This window comes from Anthonomus grandis, chromosome 22 (assembly GCF_022605725.1).
Source record: "Anthonomus grandis grandis chromosome 22, icAntGran1.3, whole genome shotgun sequence".
NCBI classification, from domain to species: Eukaryota; Metazoa; Arthropoda; class Insecta; order Coleoptera; family Curculionidae; genus Anthonomus; species Anthonomus grandis.
Genome location: NC_065567.1, coordinates 33,429,546 through 33,446,423, shown reverse-complemented (window position 1 = coordinate 33,446,423; position 16,878 = coordinate 33,429,546). Strand labels below are relative to the sequence as shown.

Genomic DNA, 16,878 nt, shown 5'->3' with positions numbered 1-16,878 from the left:
TTAAGTTTTATTGGATTCTTCTTTTCAATCATTGGGCGTATGAGATAGAATTGTCTAAACTGATTTTTAGTATATAAGTGACATAATAAGTAGCTCAAAGGAAATCGAAGCTACTGTTGTTGTAATGCAAATTTTACTGGAACCAAACAATCCCAATGTGGATAATTAGTGGCGAACATAGATTTTCAAAGTTGAAATTGATTAAAACCTACCTGTGTTCAACTGGTCCAGAAGGTTTTGTAAGTTTAGTAATTTTTTTCATTGAACAAGATATTGCCCAAAAAGTTACAGGCTTGACTAACAACAGCATGTGATACTGGTATAAATAAAAAATGTCGAAACCTGTATTTTGTATTTAAATAAAACAAAAAATTTCATTATTAGTAATTGGAAATATTTTACTCTGTACTTATTTATTTCCGTAAGTTTCCATCATAAAAGTTCCTAATAGACTCAAAGTAAAAAGACTATTTCTTTTGTTTTAAAGAACGAATTACAGTAAATTGGAGTGCAATTTCTAACCAATTATATAATTTAAGCAAATAATATAAATTTTTAAATCTACGGTTTTGGATTAACAGACAAAATTTACGGACTTAGTTTAACAAAGTTAATAGTTAGTATAGGGCACTAACTTTTCTCGAAACGTGTCATATATACAGAATAAGTAACTATCTTGTTTAGAAAAAAAAAACAAATTGTTAATTATTTAGCAAACAAAAAAAAATATTGGCTGTCTCATTTCAACAAGAAATTTTATTTTAAATTTATCCATCCTGGTATCTTCAAGAAAAAAAATTAACAATAACATTGTATATACAAATATTTCCTTAAAACTTTAACAAATCCTACATTTTCTAAACATTCACTGTACCTTTTTGTTATCATTTCTCAGGGAGTAGGGATGATTATTAAGCAGCGAGTACCATTTACAGCGAAATTGTGATTTAAAAAAATTATAAGTAGAGGTTGCGTTATCGCAGCCTGGTAGTTCGGTTTTGCGCTCGATCTGCGGGAATTAAAATTGAAATTTTCGTATTTTTATTACAAAATTAAAAAATATTTATATTTTTTAAAAATGGTGGCTAAAAGTAATACAGAAAACGTCGATCACTCTTTAGATTCTATATTAAGTAATCTCGGTGATTTTGGGAAGTACCAGATTTATGTATTTACTTTGATATGTGTAGCGGTCACAATGCACTCTATGGTACATATTTCGTTTGTTTTTACTGCAATGGATTTGGATTACAGGTAAAATATTGATGTAAAATTGTAATACGTAAGGCAGCTTTTTACTCTTTATTGTCTATGTTTTCTAAATTATAGGATAATTAATTTTTTTTTTAAGTTACTTAATGCAGTATTCAGTATTATTATTTAATTTGGATCCTATCAGATCTTGAAGTACTTTAGTTTAATACCTACTGGCTTCTCATACATGTTAATTTTGTAAATATATTTCTTTTGACTCTTTAGATTCATGCAATTCCGTTTCTTTTTAATTTCTTTCTGACTTTTTCTTTTTCGTTTACCTGTATAATATTGTCCGTAGAAAATACCAGAAGTCTAAAAAACTGCCAATTAATAAATATAGGGATATTCTAACTACTACTGTAACATGATGTGTGGATTCTTTGAAATATTCATCAAGGTCAGCTGATTTATTCCCTTTTAATAATGGATTTATTTCCATTGAAGAACAGAGTAAATATTTGATCAAAACCTTGAAATAACAGAAAAGCAAAGCACTAAGCACTACTGGTCGAAAATCTGAAATCTGAAAATGGGAAAAAAAATCTGAAAATCTAAAATCTGCTACAAAGCTGCCCATTTACCTTAAATAATATACTGCGCAGTCTATAGCGCCGCTACACCCACTAGTCCACTACCTTAGTCAGTTCAAAAGTACACTGTCCAACTGAAAGAAACATCAATCGAAGAAATAAAATATTGTTGCTTTATATGATATTATTCTGACATCTCTTACCCAATATAAGCATTTGCTATTTAGTTTTTGTATCAAAAATAGTGGAAATCTCCCAAGCAATACACAATAGTTAAATAAACGTTTATTTTTCGTTTGCATCAGGTGCACATTTTTGGTTGAACGCGGATAAAATATCCGCGTGATTTACATTGAAAACTTTAATATGCAATTCATATTAAAGTATGGTACATTGTATACTATTTAAAAACGTTTACAAAATGGAATGAGTTTCTAAATAAATATACTTACCATCAACAAAACGTTGAATATTTAGTTATAGAACAACAGTATAAAACCTTTATTTTGATCGGTAAATAATTATTGATGTGTAATTTATAATAAAGGTATATATTTAGGCTTAAATTGTGTATATTATACCAGGCGTCCAGGAACTCTACCAAGAAACTTTACATTTATCGTAAATATTATTTTAATATAAATAGAGTACACTACTGCATTTTTCTGAAATAAATGTTATTTTTAAACTCTTTGTTTAGTTTTGAGCAAATTCGTATTTTTGAGTTTTTTTTTATTTGTAAATCCTATCTGGTATAAATATGATGTTTCATATACATTCATGGATTTTCTACTTTATTTCTAGATTTCTCTGTGTATGATATTCTATTATTACACTATAATGAAATACGTGTATAAGGTATACTTATATGCTACACAGGTACATAAATGTGATATCGGGGTTATTTCATAAAATTTTTCAGGTGTAGTAATTGAATTTAAAAACTTGATATGTAAATTCCGTGTCAATTGTCGTCCAAATGTCGAAATTCTCTCTATAATAGTATAATAGTATATAATATACGTATATTCTACAGTTTAATAAGAATACCTTGACCATATACAGTTGATAAATAACCAGTAATATAGTAAATATAGTAATAAAAAACAATAATAGTTTTGATAACCTAATATTGATAATAAACCTAGATAATGAAAAGTTGTCTAGAACAAAAAAAAATGTAATTTTCTCAACACTTATCGACTTATTTTAAAAAACTTACTGCAAAAAAAACGTTTTTCATTATTCCTACCCTTAACCCCCCACCCACCCCACACAACTTACCAATAAGAAATTATTTTCAAAAATAATTGTTTTCTAAAATAGTACGCATAAATAGCAGCTGGTTTCGTCGTTAATACCCAATATAATAACACAGTTTGTTTATTTAAATTTAATATAATTATAGATATATATATTATTAAATATTTTATACAAAAATAGTGCTATTAGATTGTATATTATGGACGAAAAACAGTGATTTTTCAAAAGAATTTCTTAATGGGCAAATGTTTGGGGTGGGTGGAGGGGTAGGGGTTTTTGATGAAAAACAATGTTTTTGAAAATATATATTCTATATATAAATATTTAGTATAAAAACAGCGTTATTAAATTGGGTAATATAGACGAAAAACAGTGATTTTTCGGAATAATTTTATCAAATATTTGAGGTCTAGTAATCGAGTTTAAAAACTAGATATGTAAATTCCGTGTCAGTTTTTTTAAATGCCGAGATTTTCTCCCTTTTTTAAACAGAATAGTATGTGGTATACGTATATTCTACAATTTAATAAATATACCTTGCCCATATATGGTTGATTAGCATACGTTCAAAATTACGTGTGATTGGTATCTTGGGACTCAACACGAGATAGCTTCTACTACTTCTTATCAATATTTTAGGTTGACACGTGAATGCAATAAATTTTGAGACAATAAGCATATTAATGAAATTAAACCAATTTTCATCATAAGCGTGTGTATTAAAGTCAATAAACTCATGAAGTTCTGCGCAGCAAGGAATCTGTTTTGGCGGTTTGAACCAGACCACTAGTTTCAATTATTACTTTTTAAAGTGTCATAAGCATTTTTAGCACGTACGGTTTTATTGCAGTAACTATATGATTACCATTAATTTTTGGTACATTTTTATTACTATTATTTGTTAATCAAAACCAACTGACGTAAAAATGTATTTGGGATCACGTAACAGAATAAGTAAGAATCCTAGATTCGTCATTTTAAAAAATGAAAACGCCCGATAAATGATGATGCGCAGCTCCAAATATCCGTTGGTCCCTTGGTCCAATGACATTATAATCTGGATTTTGACTCTATCCTCACCTTTATCCAGTAATGTCTCTTTAAGCCGAATATCTCTCATGATATTCTGTCTCATTACTTAAAGCTCTTTATTCTACTTAATCCAGCAGATCATGTATAGAATCGATAAAATTATCTTCCATAAAACTTGACGTTGCACAATTTTTCTTGAAGGTTTGAAGTAAAATAGTGAATCTGCTTTCCCCCTCAGCCTCAATACCTTCGGTAAAGTAAACTTAAAGCAACTCGATTTTGACTCTGTTAGAAAATGATTCAATCAGAATGAAGCTTCTTTTAAGTTAAGTTACTTAAAGCTTAAGATCTCACAAGATGTTACTTTGATATATATATAAGGGTCGGCGTAGACATGCAGGTGATCTAATAAACTGCTTTAAGCACATACCGTTGATTGAATATTTGGTTTGGTTTTAAAATAAAATTTGAATATTTGGTATTGGCCCAAATATTCAATCAACGCACATACTTTCTAATTGATTTACATGAGAAACTTGCTTAGAATTATTTTCCTAGCATTTCATCTAAGTTTTCAATGGAACCATTTTCAGGATAACTTAACTCCATTCCACCAGTTCCAGATCAAACATGTTTACCACATCTTTATACTCTTAAAAGAGACCTTTTTAATAATATTAAAAGTAGCTATTTACCTTGCACTTGTTTATTTCATTTACTTTTACGAAAACAATATATTTGCTTTTCTATCATGGTAAACTACAGTACTTAACATTGCCATTGTTTCAAAAAAATATTCGATATTGAATATCGGAACAGATAAGGGAAATGGAACAGGGTCAGATTCTCTGTTCACCCATAAATCACGTAGATTAATTATTTCCCAGGTCGCTGAAATCTTTCCTACTAGAATAATTCAATAAGTGGTTTTTATTGATATAATAGGATAACAACGATTTTCTCAATTGATTTATACTTCTTTGACACCGTCACCAATATATCAAGCAGCAGTACTTGTCCAAATCAAGAAATACCAGTTTATAATATTTTATTTAATTAAGGACTTATTCTCTATAAGCTGCAATTCAGGTTTTGGAATTAGGTTCAAGCATTGAAGTATTTTATGGCGTACAATAAGAAACTTATTTTATACCCTTGCAAAATTAAGAAGCAAAACAATCTACTTTAGGTTCCTTGGTTTAAAGACGCTTAGTCCAGTTCCTTGATTTAATCAGAAGCTTACCTGCCTATGATACTAGAAGTCCCATGAGTATCTAATGGTTTACTTAGTATAGACACTTGAATCAGAAAGGCACTTCTTCCATTACTAGAATAATTCAATATATGGTTTTTAATAATAAAATAGAATCTCGAGGATTTTCTTAAATGATTAATACTTGTTTGGCACATCCACCAACATATCAAATAGCAGTGCTTGTCCTCATCAAGAAATACCAATATATAGTATTATACTTATTGGCACTTAGGTCAAAAAGACACTTATTCCAGGTCCTTTAATTAATCAGACGCTTAATTCAGCAATCTGGATTACTGAAAGGCCCTTGAGTAATTGATATATTAAAGTAACAACGATTTTTCCAATTGGTCAATACTTCTTTGTACCTTCACCAACATATCAAGCAGCAGTGCTTGTCCTCATCAAGAAATACCAGATTATAATATTTTATTTAATTAAGGACTTATTCTTTATAAGCTGCAATTCAGGTTTTAGAGTTAGGTCCAAGCAGTAAAGTATTGGCGTTTATTTATTAATAGCTAACTCAATAATAAACTTATGTCATACCCTAGCAAAATTAAGAAGCAAAACAATCTACTTTATGTTCTTGGGATACTTCCAGACTTATTGACACTTAGTTTAAAAAGACGTTTAGTCCAGTCCCTTGATTTAATCAGAAGCTTAGTTCACCTGCCTATAATACTAAAAGTCCCTTGAGTATCTAATGGTTTACTTAGTACAGACACTTGAATCAGAAAGGCACTTGTTCCATTACTAGAATAATTCAATATATGGTTTTTAATAACAAAATAGAATCTCGAGGATTTTCTTAAATGATTAATACTTGTTTGGCACATCCATCAACAAATCAAATAGTAGTGCTTGTCCTCATCAAAAAATATGAATATATAGTATTATACTTATTGGCACTTGGCTCAAAAAGACACTTATTCCAGGCCCTTTAATAAATCAGACGCTTAATCCAGCTGGATTACTGAAAAGCCCTTGAGTAATTGATAAAATAAAATAACAACGATTTTTCCAATTGGTCGATACTTCTTTGTACCTTCACCAACATATCAAGCAGCAGTGCTTGTCCTCATCAAGAAATACCATTTTACATTATTTTAGGTTACTCAAAAACGATTCTCTCTTTAATTAATTAAGAACTTATCCTAGGCACTGACTGAATCATTTAGAAACTATAATCCAGGTTCTTGGGCTTACGCTTGATATTGAGTAACTTTGAGCTTACTTATTATAGACACTTCAGTCAAAAAGATACGTGTTCCTAGACCTTGAATTAATTAGAAGCAAAGTTCAGGTATTTGGGTTGCTAAAAGGCACTTAGAGTGTACTTAGGTTACTCGAGGAACTCTCAGAGCACTTAGTTTGATCAAGAACTTACTGCCTATCAAAAACTAACTTCTCTATAAGCTGTTATCTAGGTTCCGGTGTTATGTCCAAGCACTGAAGTATTGGCATTTACTTGTTGGCACTTAAGCTTATAATAAACGTATTCAATGCCTCTTCAAAATTAAGAAACTCTACTTCAGGTTTTTAGTTTACTTACAGATACTTGATCAACTAGGTGTTTACTTATTAGGTCAAAAAGACAGTTATTTTAGCACTTTAATTAATCAGCAGTTTAGTCCAGGTTGTTTTAGTTACTAAGAATCCTTTGAGTAAATAAGGTTTACTTACTATAGGCAGTTCAATCACAAAAGCACTTATTCTTGCACTTGCATAATTAAGAACCTTCACTAGGGGAAAGGCGGGCAAAATTGTCTCCAAATAAAGATAATTTAAATTAAATTAACGAAAAAATAATTTCTACATATCATGCCTAAGTTATAAGAGCTTAAAATAAAATAAAAAATATAAAAGTTTTTTGTTACAGTGATTTTCGCAAAACAATGCTAATTGCCCTGTTTTGCCCGCACGGTCGGGCAAAATGGGATTGGACCTTACTTGCATAACTCACAAACTAAAACGGCTTCGTCATCTTCGTCTTCAAATCCTGCGCATGACTTATGGGCCCAGTGGTGACACATTGAGCATGTTTCTCAGCTTGACGAAGAATAAAAATCTCCACAGTAGAGGCACTCCGCATCACTAACTTCACTGTTACTTGATTCATTATTTTTCAGAATAGTAGAGGCTTTAGTAATTTTTTTCTTTGGTGATGGTGCAAGGTTTTTCTTCACAAGAGTTTTCCCTTTAGAATTTTCATTATTTTTTTACTCAGCTTCCTCTAGCTCGTTTTTGTAAGTCGAAGATGATAAAATAGCAGTCTTTCCTCTTTTACGAGAAACTCTTTTCTCAGTTTGTTTTATTTTAGGGATTGGAATTATACCCTCAGGACTAACAATCTTAAAGCTTACCTCTGAATATTTTGATGTACCTGGTTTGGAAATATCAATTGGTTCTGGAGTTTTTTCTTTAACTAAATTAATTTCCGATAGTTGTGTTTCATTCATAGTTTTACTAATATTATTTTTAGCTGGTAAGTTTTCATTTTGTTCAATATTTGTTGTTTCGGAAGGCAAAAAGTCTGCATCAGTGAAAACATCCTTATTAACTGGCCAAACTCCAGTTTTTAAAAATCCATTCATGGCAGTAAGCGGTGTAGCTGCTCTGAGGTATGCTATACAAAATAATTTAGTTATTTGTTGTAAGTTAACTACACGACCAGGATTAGCTCTAATCCATTTGCGTACTTCTTCAGCACAATAGGTACTTATTTGTTTCATTAAAGCTACATCTAGGGCTTGTAGCCGATGGGTAGCAGATCAAAATAACTCCATGTTCCCTGGCGTAATTAATAACTTCCAGATTTTTTGTGTGGGATGAATGTGCATCCAAAAGAAGCAGAATTGGTCGGTCTTTTGAGGGCTTGGCAAATTCAACAAGTTTTTTGAACCAAATAAAGAATACATTTTTATCCATCCACCCACTATCATTTAGCTCTACCCAACCGCCAGGAACAATTACATCCATGAAAGCTTGTTGCATTTTTTTTCTACCAAATATAAACATGGGAGGCATGTATGCTCCTGAAGCCGAAAAACATATTTCAACAGTGACGGTCTCACGCCTCTCCCCTGACGTCAAGGCTCCGACTTGTCTTTTCTCTTTAGTGGCAATAATTTTGGACATTCCCTTTGGATTATCTGACACTCCGGTTTCGTCCACATTATAGATTTTATCGGCTGTCAGTTGATATTTATCTACAGTTTCGATAAGTAAGTTAAAAAAATTACCTACAGCCACTTTCCGGTTCACTGGAAAGTTCTGGATGTCGACGGAAAAAACTTTGTATCCAATCCCTCCCAGCCATGGCAAGTTTTGTATTAAACGGATGATCAAGTTCATTGAGCTCAGCTAATTGAAATGCTAAACGCCTGCATTCAGTCATAGTTAATCCAAACAATCTTTTTTCCATGTGCATTAAATAATTTGCAAGGTCTTGTTCCTGTTCAGGAGTGAATATTGCCTTAAATCGTCCCAAAGATTTAGTAACAACATACACAGGATTTTCCCTAGCTTTTTTAACGTGGCGCTCTAATGTAGATTGAGGCACAATAAAACTGGTAGATGCTCTGTAGTACCCCATTTTGCCATTTAATACTGCTATTACAGCATTCTGCATACTGTCCGTGGACCATTCGTGTTGGTCAAAATGGCGGTTGTACTTAAACACCATCTGAAAATAATAATTATTATTATTGTTTAATATTGGGCGGGTAAAATGGGGTAGTACCCGTTTTGCCCAAATGCACATTTTGAGGTTAGGTATATTTTTTCCTGTTCGATTAAAAAATTACTAAACATTTTTACACAGAAATATGCCTCAATGTGTATACTTTTCCATAAAGAATAACAATTAAATATAAATTACAATTATGGTTCACTTACCTTTTATTAAATTATTGACGAAAATATACCTGCACCTCTAAAACAAACACCGCAGCTTCACACTAGCTATTCACGCAGCTTCTGAAGTGACAGCGCTTTTTGCCATTGATCGGTCATGGTCTTAAACTAAGCTGTACGAACTTTCGGATAGATGGAGCTGGCTGTACTAAAAATAATCACGGCACCCCGTTTTGCCCGCCTACCCCATCTGGCCCGCCTTTCCCCTATAGGTTCTTGGATTACTTTCAGGCATTATATTAACTAGGTGGTTACTTATTGGCACTGGTGTTAAAAATACGCTTATTCCAGGCCATTGAATTATTGGGAATCTTAGGTTAGCTGTGTGGGTTCCAACGAGTCCTTGATTAATTAAGGGTTTACCTAATATAGACACTTAAATCAGAACGGTACTTATTTTACCACTAAAATAATTAAATTTTTTTTTTTAGTGGTAATTTAGAATAAGAATGAAATTTTCCATTGATTTAAACTTTTTCGGCTCATTCACCAACACATCACGAATCAGTGCTTGTCCTTATCAAGAAATACCATTATACTATTTTGGCCTCTTAAAAGCCTTTTCTAAGATAGTTCTAGGCACTTATTTGAAAGCCTATTGACTAAAGGTATTTAAAATCAATTAAGGACTTATTCTAGGCCGTGCAATAATTTAGAAATTACAATTTAGGTTATTGGATTTCTTCTAGACACTTCAGTAACTTGCTCTTTCTTATTATAGAGATTGGAATTAATTAGAAGCAAAATTCAGGCGCAAAAGGGTACTTAAAGTGCAGTTCGAAAAACTTAGGTTACTTGAGGACCATTAAAATCACCTAACTTAATCACGAACTTACTGCCCGTATATTTCATATTTTGGTGTAAGGTACTTAAAAAAGAATATGCAAATATTCACTTTAGGGCCTACAGAAAGACTAAATTGATAGAAAAAGCACTTCATTCAAGGCCTTAAGTCATTCAGAAACTCAGTCTTGGGTTGTCACTTAAAGCATAGGTCTAGTCACTTGGGAAATTTAAAGGCTCAATACAGGCACTTTATTTAATGAAGGACTTATTCTACGCTTTGGAATAATTCAGAAACTCCAATCCAAGCTCTTCGACTTTTTTCAGGTACTTGGTACCTGCTTATTATAGGCACTTCAAAAAGATACTTAATTCAAATCCTTCCAAGAATTTATCAGAAGCTTAGTCCAGGCGTTTCGGTTGCCAAGAGGCACTTAAACTTAAATTTGTAGTGAAAAAAAAATTTGAATTATTAAACATGTTCGTACAGCCCCTTGAGTCACTTAATTACTTGTGAGAGGCACTAAGTGTTATCAAATAAACAAAAAGTTCTGGAATAACCAATTGAACTTTTTAAGTGAGGTTTTTGAAATATTTCCAAGCACTGAAGTTTATTTATTGGCACTTAAGTGAATAATATTTTTATTCCAAGCCCTTGCGTAATTAAGAAGCTTCACTACATGTTCTTGAGTTACTTTTAGGCACTTTAATTAACTAGGTGTTCACTTACTGGCACTTGTATTCACTTAAAGGCTCTTAAGTAACTAAGGGTTGAATATTTGAATCACAAATGCACTTGTTCCACTACTAGAATAATTCAATATATGGTTTTTATTGATAAAATAGGATAACAATGATTATTTTTGTAAATTCAAACTCCTTGGCACCTTCACCAACATATCAAGCAGCAGTGCTTGTCCTCATCAAGAAATACCATTACGCAGTATTTTAAGACACTTAAGAGCCTTTCTAAGGTAGTTCTAAGCACTTACTCGAAGGCGTTTTACAGGCACTTTTTTTAATTAAGGACTTTTATTCACTGTAAGCTGTAATCCAGGTTCTGGAGGTAAGTACAAATACTGAAGTACTGAGGTTTACTTATTGGCACTTAAAAATTAAAAAGTTCCATTAAAGGTTGTTGAATTATTTACAGGCACAAAAGAATACTTACTTCAGTTCAGCTGTCTGGGTTACTAAAAATTCCTTGAGTAACTTGGAGGTTTAATTAATAAAGACGCTTGAATCAGAAAAGCACTTATTTAACTTCTAAAGTAATTCAATATGTGATTTTTATTGATAAAATGGGATGACTCTTTAGAATTGATTCTAACTTCTTTGACACCTTCACCAACATGTCAAGCAACAGTGCTTATCCTCATCAAGAACTACCATTAAGCAGTATTTTACCTCATTTAAAAGCCTTTTAGGTAGCTCTGGACACTTATTCTAAGGCCTATTGATTACAAGTACTTTAATTAATTAAAACTTATTCTCGGCACTTGAATAATTTAGAAACTCCAATCTAGGTGTTTACTTGAGTCAAAAAGTTACTTACTCCTGGAATTAGAAGTTAAGTCCAGGCATTTGGCTTGTTGAAATACACTTAAAGTGCACTGAGGTTGCTCGAGGATTTACCAGAAACATTAAATTTGATCAAAAACTTACTACTAGTATACATATTTTGGTATAAGGTAGATAAGAGAGAACATTGCTATATTCACTTCACAGCCTATGGAAAAAGTAAATTGATAGGAAAAGCACTTCATTTAGGGCTTCGAGCTATATACAATCTTAATCACAAAGTTGCATTGACACTTAAATTGTAGGTCTAGTCACTTTAGTTAACTAAAGGCCTATTACAGGCACTTCAATTAAGGAATTATTTTCTTTAAGCTGTAATACATGTTCCAGTGTTATGTCCAAGCACTGAAGTATTAGCATTTACTTATTGGCAATTAAATTAGTATTATATTACTCCATGTTCTTGCATAACTAGAAAGGTCCACTTCAGGTTCTTGAGTTTCTTCCAGGCACCTTATTAACTTAGTGTTCACATATTGTCACTTGGATCAAAAGGGCTCTTAAATCAGAAGCTTAGTCCAACTATCTGGGTTACTGAAAATTCTTTAAATAACTAAGGGTTTACTTAATATAGACACTTTAATCACAAAGACACTTATTCCATTAAATGGTTTTTATTGATAAAATGAGACCTATACTTTTTTTGACACCCTCACAAACATATCAATCAGCAGCAGTACTTGTCTGCATCAAGAAATACCATTATGCAGTATTTGTAAGTCAGTTCAAAGCCTTTCTTAAGTTGTTCTAGGCGCGTATTTGAAGGCCTTGTAATTACAGGCACTTTAATTAATTAAGTACTTATTGTTGGCACTGGACTAATTTAAAAATTCCAATCTCTCTTAGGTTCTTTGGTTTCTTCTAGATACTTGAGTAACTTAATGTTTGCTTAGTATAGCCATAGCCAATTGAATCAAAAAGATATTTATTCCTAGTCCTTAAATTAAATAGAAGCTAAGTTCGGGCATTTGAGTTGCTAAAAGGTACTTAAAGTGCACTAGGTTTAAGTTACGCGAGTATTACTATCAAAAGCACTTAATTTAATCAAGAACTTAATGCCAGTATACGTTATATTTTGAGATAAGCTACATAAGCAGAATATTGGAATATTCAGCCTACAGAAAGAGTAAAATGACAGAAAAAACATTCAGGGGCTTGAGTTATTCAGAAACTTAGTCTGCAGATTTAAATTATCACTTAAAACTTAGGTCTAGTCACATGGGTTATCCGAGGGCCTATCACAGGTACTTTACTTAACTAAGGACTTATTCTAGACTCTGGAGTAATTCAAAAACTCCAATCCATGTTCTTGGGCTAGTAGATATCTGCCTATTATAGGCACTTCAAAAAGACACTTAATCCAAAATTTTGAATTGATCAGAAGCTTAGTACAGATCTTTCGGTTGCTAAGAGACACTGAAAGTACTCCAACTTAAGTTCAAAACACTTGGCTTATGAGAGGACCTGCCAGAGGTACTTAAAATATTAGGATCTTCACTTCACAGCCTACAAAAGCAATAAATCGAGAGACAAGCTTGCAAGACCTTGAGTTATTCAGAAACTTAGTCCAGGGGGTTGGATTACTAAAAGGAACTTAAAGTGCAGTTCAAAACACTCAAGTGCAGAGAAGAGGCACTTAATTTTATGCTTAAGGAGTTTCTAATCTTCTTTATTATAGCCCTTACAGGAAAATGTAACACTGCAATTTATAGTCCAAAAAGACCTTAATTTATTTACAACCTTTATCCAAGCCCTTGGATCATTTAAAGACCTATGAGATGCACTTAATTTTATCAAATAAAAAGAAACTTCTGGAATAACCAATTCTATTTTTTAAGGTGCAAAGTTCCTGACTGTGACTCTGCCGATAAAACCACCTTCTTCCAGCCATGGCTCTCCAATGCTATTCCATATACCAGTGGCCATCCAGAGAAGTGTTCGATGTTTGCACCACATAAGAACTTTACCAAATCGGACAACTGTTCAGTGACAGAATTTAATACTGACCTAATAAGGAGATGTGATGAGTTCGTGTATAATGGGGAGGAAAAGACTATATTGCAAGAGGTAAGTGGCTGTGCAGTTATCTGTTATACATTTGAACTCACTTTTGTTTTAGTTTGACCTTCAATGTGATAATAATCTATGGAAGTTGACCTTGGTTGGAACTATTAACAATATTGGACAGTTCTTTGGATTGTTTATATCGGGATTTATGTCAGATAGGCAAGGAATGAATATTTTAACATCTAAATTTTTTGTTCGTGGTGTGTCTCTTCTTTATAGCTCTTTGGTTGCTATTGGTTTTCATTCCTCTTTTTTATAATGGCTGATTTGGGGTTTGCTTTCATTGTGTACTTTGTAATAGAATGTTTTTTTGTTTTAATTCAGGTATGGTAGAAAAAAGCTCCTGATATGGGGTATGGCTCTAAGTTCTATAGCAGGTTGTATAAAAGCATTTATGCCGACTTATCAGCTCTTCTTACTATTTGAGTTTCTGGATGCTGCTTTTGGCTCTGGCAGTTACATTTGCGGTTTTGTCTTAGGTAAGATTGAGTTGATATAATCAATAATAAACGATTGATTCAGAGACTCTTTCCTATAGGAGTTGAGTTGGTTGGACCAAAGAAAAGAGTACTCACAGGCACCATAATCAGTTCCTGTTATGCTATTGGGGAAATTTTGTTAGCAACCATTGCTTGGATGGTACAATCTTGGAGGTATGTTAATGCAAATGCATGTTTGTACGGATTGTTAACTGTTTATATTTATAATTTTGTAGGCCCTTGGTGTTAATTTGCTACATCCCGACAATGTTGATAATGTCATATACATGGTTAATACCCGAATCAATTCGTTGGAACTTAAGTAAAGGCAATATTAAGGAATGCGAGAAAACCTTGAAGAAATTAGCAAAGGTTAATGGGAAAACAATTAGCGATAAGGAGTTAGAAGTTTTGAAAGTTGTTGTCACAGGTTCGTTCATTCTATAATATGTGTGTGCACGAATATCAGATTTTTTACAGATAGAACGGAATCCACGGAAAGTTTAGGGAAGTCTCAGAATCTATTTATTGACGCCCTCAAATCTCGCATCATAATGCTTCGACTAGTATCATGTATTTTCTGTTGGATAACCTGCGCATTTCTGTTTTATGGGTTAACACTTAACTCAGTTTCCCTGTTTGTGGGTTATAAATATTTGGACTTCATTTTAACCGGTTAGTAACACACTTTTTCACGCTCTTCTGGAAAACATATGGCAACGCCGCATTCCGGCTAAGGATATACGTACTAAGCGTGTTGAACAAAGAATGAGTGCGCAGGTCAGGAATTGAGTCGACCGCAGCGGCTCGTGTCTGACCGCTCTGGCGTAGTTGCCATACGTTGCAAGTAGTAGCAAATTGAAATATATTTAATAAAAACCCAATTTTTTGGCACACAGTACTAAAATTTTTTTTTATATAGCTTTGGTGGAAGTTCCTGCTTATTTTGTGTGCAACTTTGTAATGGAAAAATATGGAAGAAAAAAGTCACTTTTTGTGAGCTACTTACTTACAGGGCTAGCTTGTTTGGGATTTATATACACTCCCCCCGGTAAGTATTAGTTATGTAAAAATATTATTGAGATTAAATACAAAAATATTTTTTTAGGTTCCAGGTATGGCGGCCTCGCAATGTACCTTTCAGGAAAATTCGGAGCAACGGCTGCTTTCACCATTTTATATGTGATAACCAGTGAAATATTTCCAACAACTTTGAGACATACTTTAATGGGGATATGTTCTACTTTTGGGCGTTTTGGTTCAATGATATCTCCTCAGATACCTTTACTGGTAAACACTTTCCTGATGAATTTACTATCAAAATACATGCTTTTAATTTTTAGGCTCAATTTTGGAAACCCTTGCCTCTAGTCAGCTTTTCAATTATGTCTCTACTAGCAGCTCTATTAACAATATCTTTTCCAGAGACTTTACATAAGAAATTACCAGATACTGTGAAAGAAGCTGAAGATATTGGCAAAGCTTTGGCTGTATCTCAATCGCAAGTGGTTTTGACAGATGATATTCAGCAACAGTATTCAGTAGAGAAGTTTTAGTTTAACTATTAAATATTTTTACTGAAGGCAAAGGAGCAAGACAAATATGTGTATGTTTTAAGATAAAATGATGATATTATGGCAATAGCGCAATAACTTGGTTGATATAAGTAAAGATCCTGTTCCTTATTTTGGAAATCATTAATTGGGACTTATAGGAAAGCTAAACAGATCAGAGATAAGGAAGAAGGATACTTCTGCCTTTCTTCTATGGGAGGATAACTGGAAGAGACTGACTAGTGTATTCAAAGATGCAGCTGTATACAAATTTTAAGGAAAAATTATCAAATGTAGAGCTAAAGCGAGCAAGAGTTGCACTAAGGAAATTTTAGATGGTGAAAGTCTATGATTTTTTCTGAAATAATCTTTTATTTTATTTTTTTTAATTGTTTTTCATCTACTTGATCTTATTACCATATTACATAAAAGCCCTTTAGCCAAGACTAATTAATTTTTAAGAATTACTTCTATTTAAATTTTAGTAGTCTGAATCAGTATTTGTACTAGTGTTTTTGCTTATGTAAATTTTTAACTGTGATATTGTTATTAATTTTAATTATTAATATAAGTAATTATGATATATATTTTTGCTTTTATTTTTCTTATTTTTTAAATTATTTTCTTTCCACTTCATTTAAGTCATTAAAAAAAAATATGATGATTCGCCGACATTAGGGTATTATGGTATTGGGGATTATCTAATTTAACCCTTATTAAGAATTCATTTAAATTAATAAATTTAAATTTTACTACTTAAATGAATACAAAATATTTTTTTATTAATGCATGCCAATAAAGCTAAATTGGTAATAGAAAGTTGGTATAAATCTAAAACAAATACAATTTTAATTAAAAACATCCGTGAAAAATAATCTTAAAAATCTACTAAAAAAACCATAAACATATAAAACTGGGGCAAAAAATTCAGAATCAATTAAAAATAAAAAGTAATTTTGGTGCCGGTTTATGATAACTAATAACATTTCAAAAGAGTGTTAAATGTGGGGGTGTTATAAAGCTGATCTGCAAGAAAAATTAATAACTTTTCTCGATTAATTTTAGGGGTAAAAATGAGATCAAAGCCAAATACTTTTTTTTCTCAAAGGGATATTCAAAAATGTTTGAAATGCCCTTATTGAGTGTTCACCCCCCAATAT

General features: G+C 32.1%; 1 protein-coding gene across 1 annotated transcript; it reads left to right on the top strand.

The window, feature by feature from the left end:
• The first annotated feature begins 974 nt into the window (after positions 1-974).
• On the top strand, positions 975-16,303 carry LOC126748263 (solute carrier family 22 member 3-like). Its single transcript, XM_050457372.1, has 10 exons — positions 975-1,254; positions 13,458-13,686; positions 13,739-13,845; positions 14,011-14,165; positions 14,225-14,339; positions 14,402-14,595; positions 14,646-14,840; positions 15,088-15,216; positions 15,274-15,455; positions 15,509-16,303. The coding sequence occupies exons 1-10, from the start codon at positions 1,079-1,081 to the stop codon at positions 15,719-15,721; spliced, it is 1,695 nt and encodes a 564-aa protein (XP_050313329.1). The 5' UTR covers positions 975-1,078; the 3' UTR covers positions 15,722-16,303.
• Positions 16,304-16,878: the final 575 nt, after the last annotated feature.